Source organism: Oncorhynchus keta, chromosome 11 (assembly GCF_023373465.1).
Source record: "Oncorhynchus keta strain PuntledgeMale-10-30-2019 chromosome 11, Oket_V2, whole genome shotgun sequence".
Classification (NCBI taxonomy): domain Eukaryota; kingdom Metazoa; phylum Chordata; class Actinopteri; order Salmoniformes; family Salmonidae; genus Oncorhynchus; species Oncorhynchus keta.
In genome coordinates this window covers 46,728,268-46,753,806 of record NC_068431.1, presented here as the reverse complement: position 1 = coordinate 46,753,806, position 25,539 = coordinate 46,728,268, and the positions used below count along the sequence as shown (strand labels likewise).

Here is a 25,539-nt window from a genome sequence, read left to right as displayed (position 1 = left end):
AAGCACAGCCTCAACTCTAACACCGTGACCTGCGGAGAGAGGCATCTGGTTGTTCTTTCTCTATCTCTTGCCCCCCTCCACCACATATCCTCACTGAGAGGAATGTGCAGAAGACGAACAGAATAGACCCTCTAGCAGCATCAGTCTACAGGCCTGTCTGGGTGATACTCTACATCCTCCTCTATCCTCCATTCGGGGGTTTTAGTATGACCTCTGTGCCTTTTGCAGGGGCAGGAGTGTGCTTAGCTGCGTGTGGGGAATGTTCCCGGGCGCCTCTCCCTGCCTGGGTCTTTGCGGAGGAGTTGCAGGATGTGGAGATGTTTACTCTCAGCCCTGCCAGTGGATCGCTCCTCTGCTCCCCCCTCACATGGTTCACTCCCCCTCTCCTCTCATTCCTCTGCCCCCCCTCACATGGTTCACTCCCCCTCTCCTCTCACTCCTCTGCCCCCCCTCACATGGTTCACTCCCCCTCTCCTCTCACTCCTCTGCCCCTCCTCACATGGTTCACTCCCCTACTCCTCCCGCACCCCCCCCCCCTCACATGGTTCATGCCCCCTCTCCTCTTGCTCCCCCTCACATGGTTCACTCCCCCTCTCCTCTTGCCCCCTCTCGCCCCCCTCACATGGTTCACGCCCCCTCTCCTCTCGCCCCCCTCCCCCCTCCCCCTCACATGGTTCACGCCCCCTCTCCTCTCACCCCCTCACCTGGTTCACTCCCCCTCTCTCCTCTCACTCCTCTGCCCCCTCACATGGTTCACTCCCCCTCTCCTCTCTGCTCCACTGTCTTGCTCATGTCAGTAGAACGGGCCATTATCTGTAATTGCACCGTGCTTCATACAGGAGCTCTTGCCGAATGCTTCCTCGTATACTCCCCCCTCTTTTAGTTTTCACAAGTTGCAGAAAAGGGTTGTTTATCCAGCCCTCTGTACAGCAAGCGGACGAGCTGTTTTCTAGAGGAAGGAAGCTTCTTTATCCCGAGGCGTGAGCACAGTTACACACACTCAGAGACCTGCACTCATTACAGGCCTGCATGTTAAGAGGGATGTTTGGTATTTTGTCAGGACAGCAATGAGCGCACCACCGAGCTCTCCTCTCATCACCCCCTGGCGATAGCGACAGAATCCCTTAGCCCCCAGTGAGAGGCCTGCGTCTGTTCTCTGGGCCTCATTAAGCCACTTCCTTCTATAAAGTGCTGGTCACTCTGAAAACCCTGGCCCCCTAGATCTTCTAATGAGAGTAGGCCGCAGGGCTCCTGTACTGTACAGCCTTAACCCAACCAAACCCAAAGTAGCCCAAACACAGCCTGTAAAACAGCAGATCTGAACACGTTCCCCATGGACAGGGCAGGCTGTACCCTTACCTTACCCACACCTTAGCGCGCACCCATTCATGCCACACACACACACACACCACAATCGTTCCGACTGGACTCTGATTCTGACTTGCTAAATACCACACAGTTATAAACACTTGAACCCCAAATCCCCCCTTTCCCAAAAACACTTGTAAATATTGAACTATAAATTCTACCTTCCCTGTGTTATACTTAAGATACAATGTTTTATTCTATTCCACTGAGCCGTTTACTTTATGTTCATAGTCTTATCTGTTCTCATTTCTTATTGTTGCATTGTCGAGAAGGAACCCGCGTGGAAGCAACTAGTTAGACTGTGTATACCACGTGTATCCTGTACATGTGATTGACGAATACAAAACTTCAAACTGGTATCCTCGGGGCTCCTGTATGAGTTAGCACAGCCACTTGCTCTGACCTGACTTGTGTGGAAAGGAGAAGGGTCCCCTCCTGACATTTCATGTAAGAAAGCTAATTTAATTTGTTTCTAGTGAACAACGCGGCTCTGGTGTGTCATATCCAGGTCACTGTGGAGGACAAGCTGCCGCTGCAGCTAAGTGTTGAGCACAGTACCGAGAGCACTGCAAACGGCTGCCATGTCCACTTATTTCTGAGGAATGCATCGACATTTTTATTTTGGTAGCGGTAAGTCGTTGTGTTCATGTGTATGTAGACATGCGGGAAATCGATGCTTCGACGTTTTTGATTGGGTGGGCCTCAGTGGACAGTGATTGAGCACACACACACACACACACACACATACACACACACACACACACACACACATTCTCTCATCACACTCCGCTGCTCAGGCAGGAAAGAGCGTGTTGCTGCTGCTGCCAGTTTCTCAACTACTTCCTTCCTGTCTTAACGCCTTATTTTAGTCCCGTGAAGCGGAAAGAGAAGAGAGTGATCGTGTAAGACTGAGACAGAGGATGGGAGAACAACCGTAGATGCTGGCTTGTGTGACACCTCACTGACCACACCTCCTACACTACCACTGTGGCATTGTGAAGGATTGGAATGATCCATCTTCTGCCTCTCCCTACTGTACCTTGCTGAATGGTTAAGTCCACCTCACCACTCCTCCAGCCGCCCCCCACCCCCCTCCACTGATCCAGCCCATCCACCCGCTCTTTTCTCAGGCTCCTCCCTAAAACACACCTTATGCAAATGTCACAGCTTTCCGTGAGCAGCAGGCTCTGTTTACACAGCTATCCGACCACAGCCGGTTCTCCTGTTGTGCTCAAACAAGGTGTGTGTGTGTGTGTAGTGTGTGTGTGTGTGTGAGGCGGAATGCGCGCTCAATGTTTTGGAGGGAAGAGCCAGTGTTCATTTGACTCTGAATGTGAAGAGGAGAACTTCTACTGCTCTAAAGGTTTCTACTTTGCTCAGAGAAAAGGAGTGTGGCACAGATTCCAGAAGAGGTGAAAGCGACGAGAACATTCTGCTCTTAGTTTTGTTTGGAAAAACTCCTGCACCTCTGTGAAAGGGGGAGAGAAATCAAAGGAGGATATTATTTTTTTGTACGTTTTCTCTGCTAGAGGAGAAGGACTGGGATTTTACGAGGGAAAGCGATCCATAAAAAAGCACATTTTGAATCTAACAGACCTTTCCTCAACTAAAGCCTGTAGCTTCTGTAGTAGAATCTACTGGTAGATAGCTAGCTCCTGTCCTGTGGACAGCCCTGCTGGCCCTGTGCTATGCTGGAGAGCCCACTGGCCCGGCCACGCTGCAGAGCTCCATACCTGAGGTTGATTTAGGCTGAGCGGGAGGGAGAGAGCGCTCCAACATGGAGCTGGACCACCAGCGAAACAGGGAGCCCTGTCTCTCCCCGGCGGCGTTTGTTAACCAGGTGCAGTACTCCAACATCCTGGAGGGGAGATTCAAACAGCTGCAAGGTAAGAGCTTACTAATAGTCTGGCTCTTCCCTGGGGCAGGCTGGATTAACACTTATTCTGGTGGCTCCTAAACCTGCTGGAATAAGAAATGGAAAGTCTGTAGAGCTTTTTGGCTCCTGATGTAATATGTTATTGAGGGTTAGAGTGCAGAAAGTCCATCCAAAAGTCCCCAGTTCAGAGAGATGGAGAATGAAGAAATTACTCCCGCAAATTTTTTATTTTTTTTCTTCTTCCTTTATTCCTGTTGTGCGTGGTCAGCTCTGGCCTCACACCGTGTCTCCGTTTTGTGTGGCCTGTGTTTGAGTATAGCGCAGGGGGCTGTGTAGCTCCAGGCTCCTGTCCCAGGTCTGGCCTGTTCAGGGTAGTTAGAAACACTGGCTGGCCCGACAGATCAGCTCCAACTGATCACCAGGCCACCTGGCCCTCCATATCCAATTACAGGCCTCCGTCAGTGGCCTAAGCCATGCGTGGTCATGGGCACGGAAGTCACCGATGCCATAGTAAGAAACACAATCAGACGAGTACAACCCAATAGCCGGTTTCAAATAGTTCAGGGTAAAGGTTTGAAGTGTTTACCCAGCAGCGATCCATTACATGGGGCCTCCCCTTGTGTAGATCTGGTGATCCCCCTTTTCAATAGAGCCATAATAAGGTTGAGGTGCTGTAGCAGACTAGCAGTAAGGATCAGTATGGGTTACTGGGTATTTGGTTAGTTTATTTTGTCTATCTGGGTGTGTGTGTGTGTGTGTGTGTGTGTGACCATGTGTGCCTGGCTCCTTTTGAGCTGCACACCTCCCTAGCATGTGGCTATTAGGCAGGGTTAGATTAGCTGAAGTGCGATGCAGTCAGTCAATGAAGTTATCACTAAAGAGCATTGTGTTTCGTCTGTTTTGTTTTTTTTACTCTTAAAGATTTTAAGAAACGCCGTCTGGGATGGAGCATTTTCAAGGAGTTGACTTGTGGTGCAAAAGTCCACACACCCTACATGTTTGATATTCTTTGTGCTTGAACGATATTTCACCTCCCGGATTGGGCAATCTGCCCAGTGTCACTAAGGCAGACGCGCAGGGTTTTGTTTTATTTGACTTGAAATCCCCCAGGGTGTCATGACCTCCTCCGTCGACTGTTCAGTCTGTTTGAAGTCACCCCCCTTTTTACCAGCCAGTAGGATCTTTCTCCATGATAAACCTGTTTATCTGTTAGCTTCTCGTGTTCAAAGAAAGTGTTCTGTGTCTGTGACACTCATTCCATCTGCTGGTAGGTGCTGGTGTATCCAAGCTAAGCTTTAGGTACAGGGTCTACACAATGACTTTAGCTGGAGATAAGAGTTATGTAGTGCACGGTGGGGGTATACTATCTTACATGCCCCTTCACTTGAAAAGAGGGAGCCTAAATCCCACCAATCAGTGTGAAGTTCAGCGTGAAGGAGTGGTAGTCTTGCTTCTTGCAGGATCCTCCTCTCTTTCAGATGGCTTGTGTAAAGTCTGAAATTTGCCTCTGACAAAAAAAGGTCAGACTCAATCATCTCATCTCCAAACAAGAGCTCAGTCTGCTGATGCCAGATGAGATGTACACGTCACTCGCAAACCGCTCGCATTCACTTCACCCACATACCCAAAGATATGAGGTGACAGCATTTAAGTCAACTGTTGACAAACCATTTATTCTCTTAACAGAGCAGCCTGCAGTCTAGACCTATAGCAAGGATCTAGACCTATAGCAAGGCTGATCAGAAATGTATGAATGGGGTTTTCTGCCTAGTCCCGACCCTTCCCACTCTGTCTCCCGATCCCACCTCACCAGTCCTCTGTCTGTCCATGGCATCGCCACCACCCACCCCCTGTAGACACACTTAGGCACCACACTAGAAATTCCGGTCTGACTGCACTTGAGGCTTATGCTTCTTCCTCCCTCTGTTCTTCTCTGACTGTGGACAGGAAAACTGGCCTGTCTGCTGGGACCGCAGCAGTGCGATAAGACACAGCGATATATTTGATTGACGTCGGTACACCATAGTTATTGTGTTAATGAAGGCGTCACTGAAGTGATAGGGATGGTATGCTAAAGAAACGGAATGTTTCCTCATTCTTGTTGCGTCACCGTCCCTCAGGCGGTGTGTTTTGCGTTCAAACATGGGGATCAGTAGGCCGTAGGTCACACAGGACAGGAATGTTCGAACCAGTGATAGTCTTTGAGAATTCTTTGTGCCACCGTCGTCATTAGCCAATGTAGCAGGGCACATACAGTGCCTTCGGAAAATATTCAGACCCCTTGACTTCTTCCACATTTTGTTACGTTACAGCCCTATTCTGAAATTGATTAAATTAAACATTTTCCTCACACACAATACCCCATAATGACAAAGCTAAAAATATATATATATATTTTTTTATACAAATGTATTAAACATAAAAAACAGAAACCTCATTCACGTAAGTATTCAGACCCTTTGCTATGAGACTCGAAATTGAGCTTAGGTGCATCTTGTTTCCATTGATCATCCTTGAGCTGTTTCTACAACTTGATTGGAGTCCACCTGTGGTAAATTCAATGGATTGGACTTGATTTGGAAAGGCACACAGTTGACAGTGCATGACAGAGCAAAAACCAAGCCACGAGGTCGAGATAGATCTGGGGAAGGGTACCCAAAAGTGTCTGCAGCTTTGAAGGTCCACAAGAACACATTGGCCTCCATCATTTTTAAATGGAAGAAGTTTGGAACCACCAAGACTCTTCCTAGGGCTGGCTGCCCAGCCAAACTGAGCAATCTGGGGAGAAGGGCCTTGGTGAGGGAGGTGACCAGGAACCCGATGGTCACTGACAGAGCTCCAGAGTTCTTCTGTGGAAATTGGAGAGCATTCCAGAAGGAAAACCATCTCTGCAGCACTCCACCATTCAGGCCTTTATGGTAGTTGCCAGACAGAAGCAACTCTTCAGTAAAAGGCACGTGACAGCCTGCTTGGGGTTTCTCAAAAGGCACTTAGACTCTCAGACCATGAGAATCTAGATTCTCTGGTCTGATAACACAAAGATTGAACTCTTTGGCCTGAATGCCAAGACGCGTCTGGAGGAAACCTGGCACCATCACTATGGTGAAGCATGGTGGTAGCAGCATCATGCTGTGGGGATGTTTTTCAGTGGCAGGGACTAGGAGAGACGAGTCAGGATTGAGGCAAAGATGAACAGAGCAAAGTACAGAGATCCTTGATGAAAACCTGCTCAGGACCTGACTGGGGTGAAGATTCACCTTCCAACAGGACAGCAACCCTAAGCACACAGCCAAGACAATGCAGGAGTGGCTTGTCCTTGAGTGACCCAGGCATAGCCCGGACCTGAACCTGATCGAACATCTCTGGAGAGACCTGAAAATAGCTGTGCAGCTGTGCAGCAACACTCCCCATGCAACCTGACAGAGCTTGAGACGTTAGGTTAGTGTGTGTGTGTGTGTGTGTGTGTGTGTGTGTGTGTGTGTGTGTGTGTGTGTGTGTGTGTGTGTGTGTGTGTGTGTGTGTGTGTGTGTGTGTGTGTGTGTCTACACTTTGTGTAGCCGTTAGTGATGATGCTAATGATAACCTTATGGTAGAGATCTAAAGATTTTTCCAAAAACCTTTTTATTTAAACGTTAACTACAAAGTAGCATGAATTTGCATGAATCCAGTGGCTATGTATTCTTTCAAACTCAGCAATAACATGAGCGCTACAGAAACATCGCTAACCAAACAACAACAGTCTCTTGCTGGTGCGCACTTGCATTAACTTCTTTGGGGTACCCCTCCCCCCCTTCTCAATTTCCACCTAAAGACATACCCTAATCTAACTGCCTGTAGCTCAGGCCCAGAGGCAAGGATATGCATATTCTTGGTATCGTTTGAAAGGAAAGGAGAATATAACACAATAGATCTGGTAGAAGAAAATACAAGGGAATAAACATACATTTTCTGTTTTTTATTGTTGCTGCATCATCTTTTAAATGACCAAGAACAACCAAACATACTGATAGGACCCTGTGGATGATTTGAATGAAGAACATAAGATGGCAACAATAGCGGAGCAAAGTTTTGGACAGAACTTCAAAAATGAGCGAGCTACATGACATTGAGCATGAAGTCACCCAGGTGTCCCACACAAATGTACCCAAGTGGCCGAATTGGTACAGTGATACATTTTGAAGGAAAGAACTATATACAAAATAAATAAATGCTATTCTAACACCCCCCCAAAAAAAATAAAACATAAGGAAAGAACTATATGAAAATAAATCATTTTGAAGGAAAGAACTATATACAAAATAAATAAATGCTATTCTAACACCCAGTGGACTTGAATCTGTAACTAAAGAGCAGAGCTGCTTGGATTGAACTAGCTCTTGGATGAGCTGCTAGCTGTGAGATGGGGGGCTGTCCACAGCTCTTAGCCATTTCCTTCTGGAGGATGAAGGCATTCACCACAGCAATGTCAATGAAATGATAGAAAAATGTCTTGTACCATTTCATGGTCTTGTGAACAACATTGTAGTATCCTATCAGCGCATCTGACAGGTCCACACCTCCCATGCCCTTGTTGTAGTCCTTCACAGCAGCTGGAATGGGGACATTTTTTTTTGGTCCATGCCCCGCTACCATCCTTCACACGCCTGACGACATGATCTACACTGAAGGACTTGTGGATACTGGAGCACATGACCACCTCTCTGGTATCCATCCACATCACAACGAGCAGGCCATCTTCACGGATCCATCGCATGGTACCCCGCTCAGCCCGCTTAGGCATGTCGTTCACCTTTGTCTTTGGAAAGCCCACTCTATTGGTCCGAATGGTGCCACAAGCCCACACATCCCGCTTCCTCAGCTCTGTAAACAGGGTCGGGCTTGTGTAGAAGTTGTCCACAAACAGTTTGTATCTCTTCCCCAGCAGTTGAAAATCTAATAACTCCATAACGGAATCATAACTGAGTCCCTTACCGGTCGCAAAACTGTTTTTCCCCTCATAAACAAAAAAATGGCAAGTGTAGGCACACACAGAATCAGCCAAAACAAACAGTTTGTAACTCCATTCGGTTGGTTTGTTACGCATGTATTGTTTGAGGCTGATTCTGGCCTTTGAGGCTACCATCCTCTCATCGATGGACAGGTTCTGGGCGGGCTGAAAATAGGTCTTGCAGGCCTCAACGATGTTGGGGTAGAGAGGTTTGATTTTTGCACAGCCTATCAAACCTTGGTGTGCCTCTCTACTTGTCATTCTTCCCATCAACTTCTGGGTCACTGATGTGAAGCGCCTGTGAGATAGTCAGAAACCTTTTACAAGACATGAGAGTCATGGGGAAAGGCAGTTGATAGAGAGCTGATGTTTTCCAGTAGTCCCTTAAGAGTTTAACTTCACCAGCCTCATGTAAATGACATTTACATTTAAGTCATTTAGCAGACGCTCTTATCCAGAGCGACTTACAAATTAATGACCATTGGAAAGTAGCAGAAAAGGTCTGACATGGAAATGATCTTCCATGCCTCCTTCTTTCCTGCCTACACCCGTACTGGTGTTCGACACCAAGGAATCAACAACTGACTAGGTGAAAAACAGTTGAAAAAGTTGAAGGGGGCTGTACTTTGCAGTCATGTCTAGTTGAGGTCCTGGCTGCATTTTGGGTCTAAAAACTGGTGGATTTGGTTCCACATCTTCTAACACAGAGTGCCAACGACCCTCTGGCCCTCTGTCTGCAGGTTTCTCTCTTCCCCACCTCCTCTTCTTTGTCACGGACTTCACATCTCTAGATGGCCGGGTAGGTGTGGAGCCGGAGACCGCGGGGGTCCTGCTGGATGAACCAGCTTCAGAGGGAGATGGACACCTAGACATTGGCGGCTCATAATCAGAATCACTGCCACTGTGAAAGCTTTTTAAAAATCAGTAACAATACTTTCACGTATGAGCCCTGTAATCAACACGTAAAATAAACAGATACAGTGGGGCAAAAAAGTATTTAGTCAGCCACCAACTGTGCAAGTTCTCCCACTTAAAAAGATGAGAGGCCTGTAATTTTCATCATAGGTACACTTCAACTATGACAGACAAAATGAGGAGACTCTCAGTTAGATAGCAAATGTTAAGTTTTCCTGAAAGATTAGTTGTGCAGGAGAAATCGGTCCGTTTTCTGCGTCATGTTTGGCAACCAAAAAAAAAACTAAAATTCATTCATCCAAACGGCAAACTTTCTTCCACATTAACTCCGTAATATCGACTGAAACATGGTAAACGTTGTTGAGAATCAATCCTCAAGGTGTTTTTCACATATCTCTTCATGATATATCATTCCTGGAAGTCTCCTCTCTGTCTCAATCACATGGATGAATGCGAGCAGCTTGGAGATTACGCAACAATTTCAACAAAGGACACTGGGCGGACCCCTGGTAAATGTCGTCTCTTATGGCCAATCTTCCAATGATATGCCTACAAAAACGTCACAATGCTGCAGACAACTTGGAGAAACGATAGATAGGGCAGGCTAATTCGTGGCGCTTTCACAGCCATATAAGGAGACAATGGAAAACAGAGCCTCAAATCCTGCTCATTTCCTGTTTGAAGTTGCATCTTGGTTTTGCCTGTAAGACCAGTTCTGGGGCACCCACAGATAATATCTTTGCAGTTATGAAAACGTCAGTGTTTTCTTTCCAAAGCTGGCAATTATATGCATAGTCGAGCTTGTTTTTGTGACAAAATATTGCGCTTAAAATGGCACCTGTTTGAACTTGTTATCAGTATAAAAGACACCTGGCCACAACCTCAAATAGTCACACTCCAAACTCCACTATGGCCAAAACCAAAGAGCTGTCAAAGGACACCAGAAACAAAATTGTAGACCTGCACCAGGCTGGGAAGACTGAATCTGCAATAGGTAAGCAGCTTGGTTTGAAGAAATCAACTGTGGGAGCAATTATTAGGAAATGGAAGACATAAAAGACCACTGATAATCTCCCTCGATCTGGGGCTCCACACAAGATCTCACCCCGTGGGATCATGTCCAGGCCCCTCTGAAGTTTGCTAGAGAGCATTTGGATGATCCAGAAGAAGATTGGGAGAATGTCATATGGTCAGATGAAACCAAAATAGAACTTTTTGGTAAAAACTCAACTCGTCGTGTCTGGAGGACAAAGAATGCTGAGTTGCATCCAAAGAACACCATACCTACTGTGAAGCATGGGGGTGGAAACATCATGCTTTGGGGCTGTTTTTCTGAAAAGGGACCAGGACGACTGATCTGTGTAAAGGAAAGAATGAATGGGGCCATGTATCGTGAGATTTTGAGTGAAAACCTCCTTCCATCAGCAAGGGCATTGAAGATGAAACGTGGCTGGGTCTTTCAGCATGACAATGATCCCAAACACACCGCCCGGGCAACGAAGGATTGGCTTCGTAAGAAGCATTTCAAGGTCCTGGAGTGGCCTAGCCAGTCTCCAGATTTCAACTCAATAGAAAATCTTTGGAGGGAGTTGAAAGTCCGTGTTGCCCAGCAACAGCCCCAAAAACATCACTGCTCTAGAGGAGATCTGCATGGAGGAATGGGCCAAAATACCAGCAACAGTGTGTGAAAACCTTGTGTAGACTTACAGAAAACGTTTGACCTCTGTCATTGCCAACAAAGGGTATATAACAAAGTATTGAGAAACTTTTGTTATTGACCAAATACTTATTTGCCACCATAATTTGCAAATACATTCATAAAAAATCCTACAATGTGACTTTCTGGATTTTTTCCCCTCATTTTATAACCATTCCATATTGCCGTTTACCTCTGCTCATTGGCTATCTTCCAAGCTAGATTTCAATAATATATAATATATGCCATTTAGCAGACGCTTTTATCCAAAGCGACTTACAGTCATGTGTGCATACATTCTACGTATGGGTGGTCCCGGGAATCGAACCCACTACCCTGGCGTTACAAGCGCCATGCTCTACCAACTGTGCTACAGAAGGACCGGATTTCAAGATGATCATTGGGACAAAATACAGTCAATCAGCGATAGACCGGTCCTACCATTGGTGCGCAATGATGTCATTGATTGGTGTCTTCAAATCGGTTTGTTTCGGTCAATACGTCCCGGGAAAAGAACCATCAAGTATGGTTGTGTTACTAACAACCAGAGGATTGCAATGAAACCAACCATGACTGGATAAACGTAGTGTTTAGTGTGTGTATTTACCACGAATGTTTCGTCCAATGTTGAATGAGACGGAAATCATGACGCAAGCGTTTTACAAATGTTTCGTGTTAGGCTATAAAAATGGATTTTATCAAACAAAACGAACATTCACTGTGTAGTTAGGACACTTGGCATTGCCACCAGAGGAAGATCTTCAATGATTAGCTATTTATTTTATTGTTATTTCTAACTTTCATGACGCTAATGCTTGGTTGGAAAATGCTCGTAATACTTGTGTGTGCGGGGTGCAATCCTCAGATGTTTGCTTTCGTAGTAACAGCTTTTTGAAATCTGATTAAGACGTATCTTACGTCATTTCAAAGATGAACATGTATTTACAAGAATGTTTACTATAACTATAATGTTTACTATGTATTTACAAGAATGTTTACTATAACAAATGGTGTATTTAGAATGTTAGCTCTCTGCAGTTTCACAAGATGTTGGCCTGGTGCGACGTTAGTGTCTCACCCTTTAACCGCTCTAGGGTAGGTATCTACACTTCTTCTTTTATAAAAAAAAATCCTCCCAGATCTCAAAAGTTGTGGAATTAGAACCTCAAATGTTGTTTTTCTATGTATAAGGCGAAAACGGAATTTGGGGATAAACTCAAACGGAATCAGGTAAAAAAAAATCAACTGATTTTCTAGGGCCCTATTTGCAGCTGTTTCTCACCACAGTACAGCACAAATCTGGTGAACTATGTGTTCATCATCATAATTTACATGGCAAACACGTCTTCTTTACTTGGCAAACAAAATCATCTAGTTAAAAGCCGTACTGTAACCAGCAGTAAGTCAGCCTTAAGCCCTGTTCAACTGGAGATGCCAGTCTGGGCATCTAATGGGTTCAACGCAAACACACAGGCTAAAGGATACAGTCCATCATCACTGCCTATCTCATGTTGCCATGGTGATAGGCATGGTGAATTTGGTTAGGTAGTGTGTCTGGGTCCAAAGGGTCACTGTCCCTGGTGCCAGTCACCTCTTCCTGCACTTCTGAGTAAACACTGATGTGTGCTTTAGGAGGGACTGCTCAGTAGCCATTAGTAGTGTGCCTCTATTCAACCAGAAGAATAATAACATATACACTCATTTTAGACACCAAGACACATCTGTTTTTTTTGGGGGTGGGGGGGGCGTGACAGATCTGCATATTTCCGTTAGGGGACACCACCTCTGAGGTGGGCGTGTGCAATAACCCAATTTCCCTTCTAAACAACTTTCTTTTTGAAAAACTTTTGTGATGGGTGAATTTCATAAGACTATTGACATCAAACGTTTCATTGATGAGAAAGTTTGCAGAATCCTGGCCAAAATCCATCTCGTTTCATCTTCTCCCACCCTATTATGTAGTGAGTTGAAACCCCAAGCGAATGCTTCACATTTATACATCCGGTAAAATGTCTGTCTCATTGTGCTATCTTTGTCTACAGGCTGGATCTGGCCTACCTGATTTTAAACACACATGAGCCACACGTCAGGCAGATGTTATCGGAGCGTGAGGTCTGGGGAGAAACAGGCTCAGAGACCGTTTCTATCTACAAGCCATCAGACTGCTGAACACTTGAACTGGACTGACCACCTGCTTTGATTCTCCACACCTTAACACACACTCATTCATTCATGCTCATTCATTCATGCTACACACACACACAAACTCCTGTTATTATGAGTACACAATTTAACATCTCGACGCAACCCATCTCTTTAGCGGGATAATTGTCATCAAAAACCGCTGAATAGCATAGCGCCATAATATTACTAAAACTATTTATATTCATTAAATCACAAGTGCAATATTGCAAAACACAGCTTAGCCTGTCGTCTCAGATTTTGAAAATATGCCAGGAATGAGTGTGCCGGGAATGAGCCTACACTTTCTGTCGTTTCCCCAAGGTGTCTGCAGCATTGTGACGGTATATCATTGGAAGATTGACCATAAGAGACTACATTTACCAGGTGCCCGCTTGGTGTCCTCCGTCGAAATTATTGTGTAATCTCCAGCTGCGTGCATTTTTCCATTTTCCAAAAACACCTTGAGGATTGATTCTAAACAACATTTGCCATGTTTCTGCCGATATTATGGAGTTAATTTGGAAAAAAGTTTGGCGTTGTAATGACTGAATTTTCAGGGTTTTTTTCTTAGCCAAACGGAGCGATTTCTCCTACACAAATAATATTTTGGGAAAAACTGAACATTTGCTATCTGAGAGTCTCCTCATTGAAAATATCTGAAGTTCTTCAAAGGTAAAAGATTTTATTTGAATGCTTTTCTTGTTTTTGTGAAAATGTTGCCTGCTGAATGCTAGGCTTAATGCTATGCTAGCTATCAATACTCTTACACAAATGCTTGTGTAGCTATGGTTGAAAAGCATATTTTGAAAAGCCGAGATGACAGTGTTAACAAAAGGCTAAGCTTGTGAGCCAATATATTTATTTAATTTCATTTGCGATTTTCATGAATAGGTAACGTTGCGTTATGGTAATGAGCTTGAGGAGCTTCAAGTCGCGCATGGATATATTTTTCCATTTTCAGTGATCAGATTTTCCTGCACTTTTTGATGAAACGTACGTTCTGTTATAGTCACAGCCGTGATTTAACCAGTTTTATAAACGTCTGAGTGTTTTCTATCCACACATACTAATTATATGCATATGCTATATTCCTGGCATGAGCAGCAGGGCGCTGAAATGTTGCGCGATTTTTAACAGAATGTTCGAAAAAGTAGGGGGTAGGAGTAACAGGTTAAGGTCATACCAAGGATCATTTGGCTATTTGATTTTGAATTGTAAGACCCCTTGAAGTATTACAAAAATATATTTTAATAATTATTTGATGAAATATTGAATTTGGCCTTACTGCTATAAAACCAGAAAAAAAATGTATTCTCAACTTTTAACAAAATCGGCGATTTGTCACATCCCTAGTTGGTAGGGCAGAGAGAAGCCATTATTGTGGTTCACTTTGTTCACAGGCAGCCTGTTGCACTGTAGTAGTGTTATTCTAATTTAGATACAGGTCACGTGGCTGTCACCCAATAGGGATTGTTCCTATTCGGAGCGTTTGAGCCCTGTGGAGTAGGTGTAAGTGTTGAGGGAATAGAAGACATGGTCCAGTCTTCCTTCCTCGGGTCATTGACACGCTCCATTTCCTCAGCCTTTTGTTCCTTTACTTTTATTTAAGAAGTGACACTTGAGATCTATTTCCCATTTTTCAGTCACATTACAGGTGTAGTAGAAGGCTCTATAGTAGGCTTATCTCTGGATTTACTAAACCTAGTCCTAGAGGCTTCCAGCTTAGATTCACATTTCCAAGGTTGGGATTTACCCTACACACACACACATGATACCTTTTAATAAGGATGCTTTTGTTGACACAGTTTTTATTTTCAGTTTCCTACTTGGGAAAGCAGCAGAATACTCCAGCTTTGGGGTCTTGAGGGGCTATTAGCTGCTACCTGTTGACGCCCATTCTGTGTCCAGATGTTATGACTGAGGGGTGTCTCTGCTCTGCCTCCATCCCAGGGGACTGGGCCGTCTTCATCTTCTCCCCGCAGCAGCTGCACAGAGAGCGAGAGAGGCCTGGGTAGGGTCCATACCTCCACCTTCCACAGTCAGCGGGAGACGGGTTTAGAGACCCATCCATACTTTATCGGTTACCCACGGATAGAGGTGTTCTCTAGAAGTCAAAAGTTGGCACTTTTGCTATAAATTGCCCTTTCTGTTTGCCTTTCAGTGTATTTATTGAGGTTTACATGGACTGAGCTGGCACCAGATCAGGTGACACACTCCATTTGTTTTTATGCCTGTGCCCACAAGCTGTAAAGAATACAAAATAACCGGCGTCACACGTGGCTAGTCTGTGGTTGAGCAGCACTGAGGGTTGGGTCACATCAGCCCTATTCTCTGAAGACTTCAGCTGTTTGGGCGGTTATGTTATTGTAGAGAAAAGGAAGTTTGCATGTGTGGTTTTGTGCCCTTCTGCATTTTGTCCTTCAGCTCGTTGTCCTTCTGCAGACATGTCAGGAGCAGTCATGTCAGGGGGAGTCCTTGCCCTGGCGCTTGTAGGATAAATATGACAGCAGCACATACTGCACAGCCATTTTGCTGTGCTGTCCTTGGCTAACCCACAGAGGACAGGTGAGCTGTGGCTCACAAAGATGTAGCGTTGTACTGATGGGCTACTATAAATGGTTGCCGAAGAAACATGCTGTCAGTTGAATTGATCCCCTGTACCTTTTGAATTTCTTACAACCAGTCTTGCTCAGAGACTCTGTTTTGATGTTGCCTGTTTGGCAGCTGCGTGTTTCCTTCTGAAGCTGTGTGTGGTCTGACCTGCGTTTTGCTCTGACGTCTTTATGGATTAGGGATGCAAATTTCGGTCATTTTTGCTGCCGACTAACCAAATCACATTAACCGGTCAACAAACAGTAAAACGATGTGACCAACAGAAAACATGCATACAACGAACAGACATATTTCATTAAGAGCTTAATGAAAACATTCAACAATAGCAAGCCTATTATTGCACGTGCAACTGCTGTGATGAGGCAGCTAATAAAACCTACTTTTAAAGGGGGGGTTGCTTGGTAGTGGCTGGTCTTAGCGGCCCTCTTGGCAACAGAGACAACATTTTGCTCATTTCCTGCAATTTTACACATTTTGCCATGGGGCAGAGAAGACATTATACAGTTTTAAATTTTTTTTTTTTTTAAATGAGTAACTCTCAATTCCAATTTTAGCATAAACTGGCTATGTGAACCAAACCGTTGCGCAACCTAACTTTGCATTTTCAAATGTGTTTCCCCTTCACAGCCTTTCTCTTCTTTTTTTTGCATTACATTATTATAGGTGTCGGAATTCAAATTGACAAAATATGAGGGTTACATCTGTTAGATAAGGAAGTGAGGGATACAAGGTGTGTGTGTGTGTGTGTGTGTGTGTGTGTGTGTGTGTGTGTGTGTGTGTGTGTGTGTGTGTGTGTGTGTGTGTGTGTGTCATCATGCATGACGCATTTCTATATACATTCAGGTACACAATGATTGTCCCCCTTGACAAAGATGAGCTAAAAAATATAAAGCTATTTGGCCTCGCACACCAGTGGTGGATTTGGCATCGACATAAGGATGCATAAGCTGAAAATAACTCTGTACCTGCTGTGAAATATGGTGGTAGATCTGTGATGTTATGGGGCTATTTTGCTTCCACTGGTCCTGGGCCCTTTTAAGGTCAACAGCATCATGAACTTTACCCAGTACCTGGACATTTTAGCCAAAAACATGGTTGCCTCTGTTGGGAGGCTGAAACTGGGCCGAAAGTGGATCTACCAGCAAGACAATAACCCAAAGCACACACAACAATTCATAAAGAAATAGTTAATTGACCACAAAATCATCATCTTGAAATGGCCATCTCAGTCTCCGGACTTGAACCCCGTTGAAAACCTGTGGTTTGAACCGAAGAGGGCAGTCTACTGTATATACGCTAGGGGTGTGCCGAGTAGTCGGACAAAACAAGTAATGTAACGGATATGGGCAATTGTCCTGATATGATTATGGTCAGAGTAACTTTTTGTTTGATATAATCTTATTTTTTTTCGGTGCCAGTGTTCATCTTTCAATTAAGTGTTGAGGTGTTATGTGGTCTAAGTAACTCAACTTGCTAGTTTGTCTTTATGTATAGAGAAGGGTGGGCTGTACGTTGACCCTGCGGCTCTGATTGGATAGAGCGAAGCCTTATTTCTCCGTTCATTCGCTTTGCTTCATTCACCCGATCACTTATCCTTGCATGTTTCGGTTGGGTCGTTTAAGATTGCTGCTGGCTCTAGTTAGCCTGCTACTATGATAAATAGACAAATGCTGAGGACGTTTGCTACAAGGTACAGTTGAAGTCGGATGTTTACATACAGTTTTTCACAATTCCTGACATTTAATCCTAGTAAAAATGTCCTGTCTTAGGTTAGTTAGGATCACACTTTATTTTAAGCATGTGAAATGTCAGAAAATAAAGTAGAGATTTATTTCAGATTTTATTTCTTTCATAACATTCCCAGTAGGTCAGAAGTTTACACACACTCAATTAGTATTTGTGGTAGCATTGCCTTTAAATTGTTTAACTTGGGTCAAACATTTCGGGTAGCCTTCCACAAGCTTCCCACAATATGTTGGGTGAATCTTGGCCCATTTCTCAGGTTTGGAGGCCTCCTTGCTCACACACGCCTTTTCAGTTCTGCCCACAAATGTTCTATAGGATTGAGATCAGGGCTTTGTAATGGCCACTCAAATACCTCGAGTTTGTTGTCCTTAAGCCATTTTGCCACAACATTGGAAGTATGCTTGGGGTCATTGTCCATTTGGAAGACCCATTTGTGACCAAGCTTTAACTTCCTGACAGCGAACTTCTCTACCCGTTGCAAATTGATGACAGTCTCTCACACTTTGCACGCTGCTCCGAATCTGGAGCTTTTTTGGCCTATAAACATGCAGTATTCTGCCAACATCAAGCCTATTTAGGCATCTTAAAACACTTCCATGTTTTCCAATCCAACTGTCAATCTACGGATACAGTTATGAATATGAGTATGGCCCGGTAGGTACACCCCTAATATGCGCAGATGAAGAATATCAAGGAGCTGGATAGATTCTGTATGGAAGATTGGTCTAAGTCAAGAACCCTCCAATTCGATTAAACCCTGTTTTCTCCGGGTTTAAAGTCTTCCATAACACTGTACAAAACATTAAGAACACCTTCCTAATAGGGCGGCAGGGTAGCCTAGTGGTTAGAGCGTTGGGTCAGTAACTGAAAGGTTGCCGGTTTGAATATCTGAGTGGATAAGGCTCTGTCAATGTGCCCTTGAGCAAGGCCCTTAACCCTTATTTGCTCCAGGGGCACCGTACTACTATGGCTGACCCTGTAAAACAACACATTTCACTGCACCTACCTGTGACGATGAAAAACATGTTTTGCCCTCGGAACAGCCTGATAATAACAACATTGCCATGCAATTTTGTTATTAAAGGAAAATCAGACAACCCCATAGTGGAATAGTTTACCTATTTACCTAGTCGGCTTGTGTTCTATGCGATTTTAAAAACGCCATGCTTCAGACTATGTACATTTTATAGCCACATCACTTCATTAGTTGGGCTACAGGTGATAATGCTTCTTGCTAATAGCACATCTGATAGTATAGACCATGTAACATTGGGCATCATCAACTCATTGTTATGGATGTATCAAAATGAATGTCAATAGAAAACAGGCTGAACAAACGCAAATGTATCTACTTTGCTGTTATTTTGGCTGCAGAGATCATGACCATGTTAGCCGTAGCTAGTTGGCTAGCAAGGAAAAATAACTTTGCCAATATAGAACCTCCATATATTCTCTAGCAATCAAAAGATGAGAAAGTGTGCATTTTCTTATAAAAATGAAAGTATTACAAATGTTTCATTTCTTCCAGGAAATGTGTTCTTTACTATTGTTTTCTCTGGCAACTGTGCTATACGCTAGATAAACGCCTCCGTTCTGTACATTACCGAGGCTGCGGCGTTGATTATTTCCATTATTTAAATTTATTGCAACAATATTACACATCAATACAGGGACAGTCCTGTGAATACAATGAACAAAACCATATAGAACACCAGGTGACCCCCCAAAAAAACATGTTTAATACAAAAAACATGAATAATTCAGGACATCATTAATGTGACAAGGCAGGTTTGAGAGATTTTATAAAATTGTAACAGTTCAATGAAAGAACAAGACATTTTTTTCCATCCCATTTACATTTGTGAATATATTATTTGGCTAAGAGAATAATAATGTTAAAATAGTTGTGATTCTAATTACATGCATAAGCATAATGTCATTTAACATCAAAGGTAAACACAGGTCATTCTTATTTCCCAAGGTAATCTACAGAACGTCGGCGTTTATCCATAACTTATACCATGACACTGTTGAATACTAGTTTCTGATTGGCTTGAAGGACATTCTCTGGAAAACAATGCAACTCCGTGGAAGGTCAGTTCAACTCCGCTAGCGTGTCTTGGAACACACCTTCCACGTCATTCCTTATTTTCCATAGAACGCGTAGCCTCTCTTATTATCCCTTACTTATTTTATAGTCTCTTTTTTTTCTCCCTGCGTGTGGGTGGGTGGGTGGCTGGCTGGGCCAGTGTTAATGATTACCCTGGCTCTAGACTCTAATCACAGGCTGTATTGGAGCTGCTTGAGGGAGCTGGCTGAGAAATGGATCCTTAAGCCCAGTTCAGCGTTCAATTACAGAGCTGAAGGAGCAGCGTCTGACTGCACTAACAGTGCCCTTCTGATGAGGGTATTACTCACACGCAGCGCAGGCACACACACACTAATAAACAAACCAACATACGGTACGCCAATTGTCACCTTGCCTACTCCTCTCACACATTCACACTCCTGGCCCAATAAAAACTCTTCCTACGGTAGGTATTGATCCCGTTTATGCTCCGTTTACATTACACTGTTATCCAGAGCGGATTACAAGTAAAGGTACATGTTTAATTCCGAGTTGAACATCCACATGAATACAGAATAACAAGCAAACGCATCCGAAAGTAAATGTCACTACACCGAACGTCATTACAATAAACAGAATTGAAATTCAAATAAATGCAGAATAAAGCCTCTGGCAAAACCGATGGCTTCAGTGGAACATTATGTTGTGGTCGTATCTGTCTACATGAATAATAGACAGATTCTTTCTCTCTAGGTACTAGAGCTGAATTTATAAGTCTGTCTCAGAGAGGGCTGTCAGGTAGTGAGGGTGTTTGTAGTGCCCTTGGGCCTTGGACAGGATCCCCATAATAATCCTGTATCAGTAGGTGAGTGTGTGACAAAAGGCCGTAAAGGCAGGCAGGCATACTGACTGACTGATGCCGGTAGTTTCCTCATTCTTTCTCAGGACGAGGTGACTGGAGGCGCTGGTGCTGGTTACTCAAGCAGGCAGCCCAGTGGTGGTGATACGAGGGAGGGCAGACTTTACAGGGTCAGGGGTAGTGCTGTGGCGGTCATGACATTTTGTCAGCCGGTGATTGTCGAGCAAATAACTGTCTCACGGTAATTGACCGTTAATTAACATAAACACATTTTGCATCTCCTGGCTTCCACACAGTCTACAAGCCACTGATGCTGACTTTTGGAACATCTACATGTTAAGAAATCCATGTAGTATAGCCTACACCTTCACAATAAATCCATTTAATATAGCCTACACCTTCACAATAAATCCATTTAATATAGCCTACACCTTCACAATAAATCCATGTAGTATAAACCTTCCATAAATCCATTTAATATAGCCTACACCTTCACAATAAATCCATTTAATATAGCCTATTTATTTTAATATAGCAGGTTCTAAAGAAGCATTCATAAATCCATTTAATATAGCCTTAAATATTTAATATTTTCAGAACATTTAATATAGCCTACACCTTCACAATAAATCCATTTAATATAGTCACCTTCACAATAAATCCATGTAGTATAGCCTACACCTTCACAATAAATCCATGTAGTATAGCCTACACCTTCACAATAAATCATTTATTTATTTTAGACAGGTTCAGAATTTTTATTTCAGAACAGAATAGACAAGAGACAAGATTTGCTTAGAATTTATTATTATTTTATAGTATGAAGAATACAATTGAACGAACGATTTGAGGGAGTGCGCATGTGTGGCTATTCTTGTAGTGTTCGGTTAACAAAACAAAAAAAATGCTTAATTTGGAGTTAATGTAACTTTAGTTCTACAAATGTTGGGCTATATGATGTTTGATTTTTAATACATTGTAAGGCTGCATGATGCAACCCCTAATGATGATTTGAAAAAGCTCTGCTTTGTTTCTTTGCGCAGGATGTACACACTTTATCAGTCTCGCAATCATTCACAATTTGACAAGCACTTGATAATGCCTCAAATTTCACGGTGGCATCCCCTTTGTGTGGCCGTAATGCACCCTAAAAAAGATTGGGTCTTTCTCACAGGCTACAAGTGAAGATAGACAGCCACATTTTATACCCGATTTCATAGTATCCAATTATTAGTAGTTACTATCTTGTCTCATCGCTATAACTCCCGTACTGGCTCGGGAGAGATGAAGGTCGAAAGTCATGCGTCCTCCGAAACACAACCCAACCAAGCCGCACTGCTTCTTAACACATCGCGCATCCAACCCGGAAGCCAGCCGCACCAATGTGTTTCGGAGGAAACACCGTGCACCTGGTGACATTGGTTAGTGCGCACTGTGCCCGGCCCGCCACAGGAGTCGCTGGTGCGCGATGAGACAAGGATATCCCTACCGGCCTAACCCGGACGACGCTAGGCCAATTGTGCATCGCCCCACGAACCTCCCAGTCGCGGCCGGCTGCGGCAGAGCCTGGGCGTGAACCCAGAGTGCCCTAGACCACTGCGTGACCTGGGAGGCCCCATTTCGAACTATCAATTGCTCAAAAGAAGAGGATGACTCTCGGTCGACCAAGATTTGTTTTTAGTCAGGGACAGCCCTAACGTAAAACTATTCTACCATGTGGTTCTCAGATTTTTTTTCTAGTCAGTACTTGTTTTGTTTGTGGAGGAAAAGTAAATGTGGACTGTTCCAACATTTTCAAATTGCGCCTTGTTAGAAAATAAAAATAAATTGCATGGCCGCAATGACTTTGCCGTGGAGCATCGCCACAGCAAAATGACTGCAGCTGAAACACTGGAGAGGAGAAGGAGAAGATAGGAGGAGGAGTGGAAGGGGGAGAAGACTCGAGAGTAATGATTAGCAGACGGCCAACACCAGGCAGCCTGGCCAGATGCTTGTTCATAAACCCTTGGTTATGTGCAGTGGGGAATGTTGTGAACCAATTCATCTGCAGAGAGCACTGGTCAGTGGTAGGAGGAAAACAGTACCCAGGAATGCATACACACAGGCATTGTTCAGTTCTAACGAAATGCTCCTATTGTGTCTAGATATCTATTGCACCACGTTTGAAATCCTATGTCTCCCTCTGGCCAAAGCCCATTCTGTGTCCTGTCCTCAAGTTTATTTTTTTACATTTTTTTTATTTCACCTTTATTTAACCAGGTAGGCTAGTTGAGAACAAGTTCTCATTTGCAACTGCGACCTGGCCAAGATAAAGCATAGCAGTGTGAACAGACAACAGAGTTACACATGGAGTAAACCATTAACAAGTCAATAACACAGTAGAAAAAAAGGGGAGTCCATATACAATGTGTGCAAAAGGCATGAGGAGGTAGGCGAATAATTACAATTTTGCAGATTAACACTGGAGTGATAAATGATCAGATGGTCATGTACAGGTAGAGATATTCGTGTGCAAAAGAGGAGAAAAGTAAATAAATAAAAACAGTGTGGGGGTGAGGTAGGTGAAAATGGGTGGGCTATTTACCAATAGACTATGTACAGCTGCAGCGATCGGTTAGCTGCTCAGATAGCTGATGTTTGAAGTTGGTGAGGGAGATGAAAGTCTCCAACTTCAGCGATTTTGTTTTGCAATTCGTTCCATTCACAGGCAGCAGAGTACTGGAACGAAAGGCGGCCAAATGAGGTGTTGGCTTTAGGGATGATCAGTGAGATACACCTGCTGGAGCGCGTGCTACGGATGGGTGTTGCCATCGTGACCAGTGAACTGAGATAAGGCGGAGCTTTACCTAGCATGGACTTGTAGATGACCTGGAGCCAGTGGGTCTGGCGACGAATATGTAGCGAGGGCCAGCCGACTAGAGCATACAAGTCGCAGTGGTGGGTGGTATAAGGTGCTTTAGTGACAAAACGGATGGCACTGTGGGAGTGGTGAGAGCTGCCAGGTCTGGAGCAACACATCAGTCAGCAGAGATACCTGGCACAGGACTGTACCACTATATGTTCTACTGCACCTGCCGCTGCATGACTGACTGGAGAGACTAGAACTGGTAAGCCATGACATGGAGTGGACTGTAGAATACAGGAGGATTACTGGATGAAGGGGCAAAGGTGGACATGTTCAATTAGAGGCACATGGGCAAAAAAACACATCAATCATCTCTGTCTCTGGTAGATGTGACGTAATCATCACTACTGGCACAGGGCTAAAGGACTGTTCTGACACAGAGCGTGTTGTGTATACAGTGCCTCAAGTTTGCTGTCAATATGGTGTGAAGACATTTTTGAAATGACACCATCTGAGACAGCCATGATAATAGCAGACCCTGAAGTGTATGCCCTTGATGAAGATGCTAGAGATCAGTTAGTTAGTAGAGCTGCTGTAAAGCATTCAGACCCAGCATGTAATTCGCCATGAAGGCGGTCCTAAAGAGAGACCGCTTCATGTTCCATGCCAAGGAACCAGGGGGTAGGGAACTTTTCTCTTTTAAATGATACACCATATCAGTTCAGTCAAGCATCATGTTTTCAAGTGGACCCACTTCCTCAACAAGCCGTCAAAGGACCTGTTGCCCTCATCTATAACCGCCAACTGTCCTTGTCACGGCTTGTCTTTATTTCCCCCTTCCACCATTGCTCTGACAGTAGATGACATACAGTAGTGAAAGGTCATGGCATACTCAAAGGGGTCAAACTGTATGTTAGGTAGGCTACATGTTACAATGCCGTCTACTGTAGCTACCTGCCAGGGAGGTTCACTATCTGCCCATCTGACCTGAAGTCTCAAGCCAAGGCTAAGCCTGCATGGGCCTCACAGACACAAGATTACCACTGGCTGCATTTCTGCCTGGATTACCTTCAGATCACCGTTCTTATCAGTGTTTCAGCACAGATATCATCAGATGTTGTTGGGGTTCAATTGGAGGGTAGCAGGTCGGACTCAAGAATTTTGTTTTTGTATGACCAAGATGGCGCTGATAAACAAGGTAGCGCTGTTTCTTTGCAGTACACTGAGTATACTAAACATTAGGAACAACATTGAGTTGCACACGCCCCTTTTCCGCTCAGAACAGCCTCAATTTGTCAGGGCCTGGACTCTACAAGGTGTTAAAAGCATTCCACTGGGATGCTGGCCCATGTTGACTCCAATGCTTCCCACAGTTGTGTCAAGTTGGCTGGATGTCCTTTGGGTGGTGGACCATTCATGATAAACACAGGAATCTTTGGAGCGTGAGAAACCCAGCAGTGTTGAAGTTCTTGACACCAAACTGGTGCTACTGGCACCTACTACCATACCCCGTTCAAAGGCACTTACATCTTTTGTCTTGCCCATTCACCCTCACGTGCACAATCCCTGTCTCAATTGTCTCAAGACTTAAAAATCCTTCTTCGACCTGTCTCCTCCCCTTCATCTACACTGATTTGAAGTGGGTTTAACAAGTGACATCAATAAGGGATCATTGCTTTAACCTGGTCAGTCTGTCATGGAAAGAGCAGGTATTCTTAAGTTTTGCATACTCAGTGTAAATACACTGAACAAAAATAAACGCAACATTTAAAGTGTTGGCCGCAAGTTTCATGAGCGGAAATAAGAGCCCAGAAATGTTCCAAACTCTCAAAAAGCTTATTTCTCTCAAATTTGTTTACATCCCTGTTAGTGAGCATTTCTCCTTTGCCAATATAATCCATCCACCTGACAGGTGTGGCATATCAAGAAGCTGATTAAACAACATGGTCATTACACATGAGCACCTTGTGCTGGGGACAATAAAAGGCCACTCTAAAATGTGCAGTTTTGTCACACAACACAATTCCACAGATGTCTCAAGTTTTGAGGGAGCGTGCAATTGGCATGCTGACTGCAGGAACGTCCACCAGAGAGTTGAATGTTAATTTCTCTACCGTAAGCCACCTCCAACATCGTTTTAGAGAATTTGGCAGTACGTCCAACCGGCCTCAGTCGCAGACCACGTATTACTGCACTGTTTGTGCTTGAAACACAACATTTTCACTGCACCTGCGATAACATCTGCAAATCTGTGTACACGCAACTCAAAATGGTGTTCTTAATGTTTTGTACATTCAGTTTACGTACACACTTTATAGTGCGTGTGAATACCATACACACTTTATAGTGCGTGCGAATGCCATACACACTTTATAGTGCGTG

The 25,539-nt window shown here is 44.1% G+C and overlaps 1 protein-coding gene across 5 annotated transcripts in view; it reads left to right on the top strand.

The window, feature by feature from the left end:
* Window positions 1-25,539, top strand: part of LOC118390395 (spectrin beta chain, non-erythrocytic 1-like) — a 108,630-nt gene that overhangs the window by 35,854 nt on the left and 47,237 nt on the right. Inside the window, exon 1 of one of the 5 annotated variants that reach the window (XM_052457333.1) lies at window positions 2,577-3,254. The exons of 3 other annotated variants lie outside the window; for them this stretch is intronic. In XM_052457333.1, coding sequence (XP_052313293.1) covers window positions 3,146-3,254 — 109 coding nt within the window. In that variant the 5' untranslated portion in view covers window positions 2,577-3,145. Of the gene's footprint in view, window positions 1-2,576; window positions 3,255-25,539 lie in introns of those variants that run through there. One more of the 5 variants, XM_052457335.1, reaches the window with a different exon arrangement.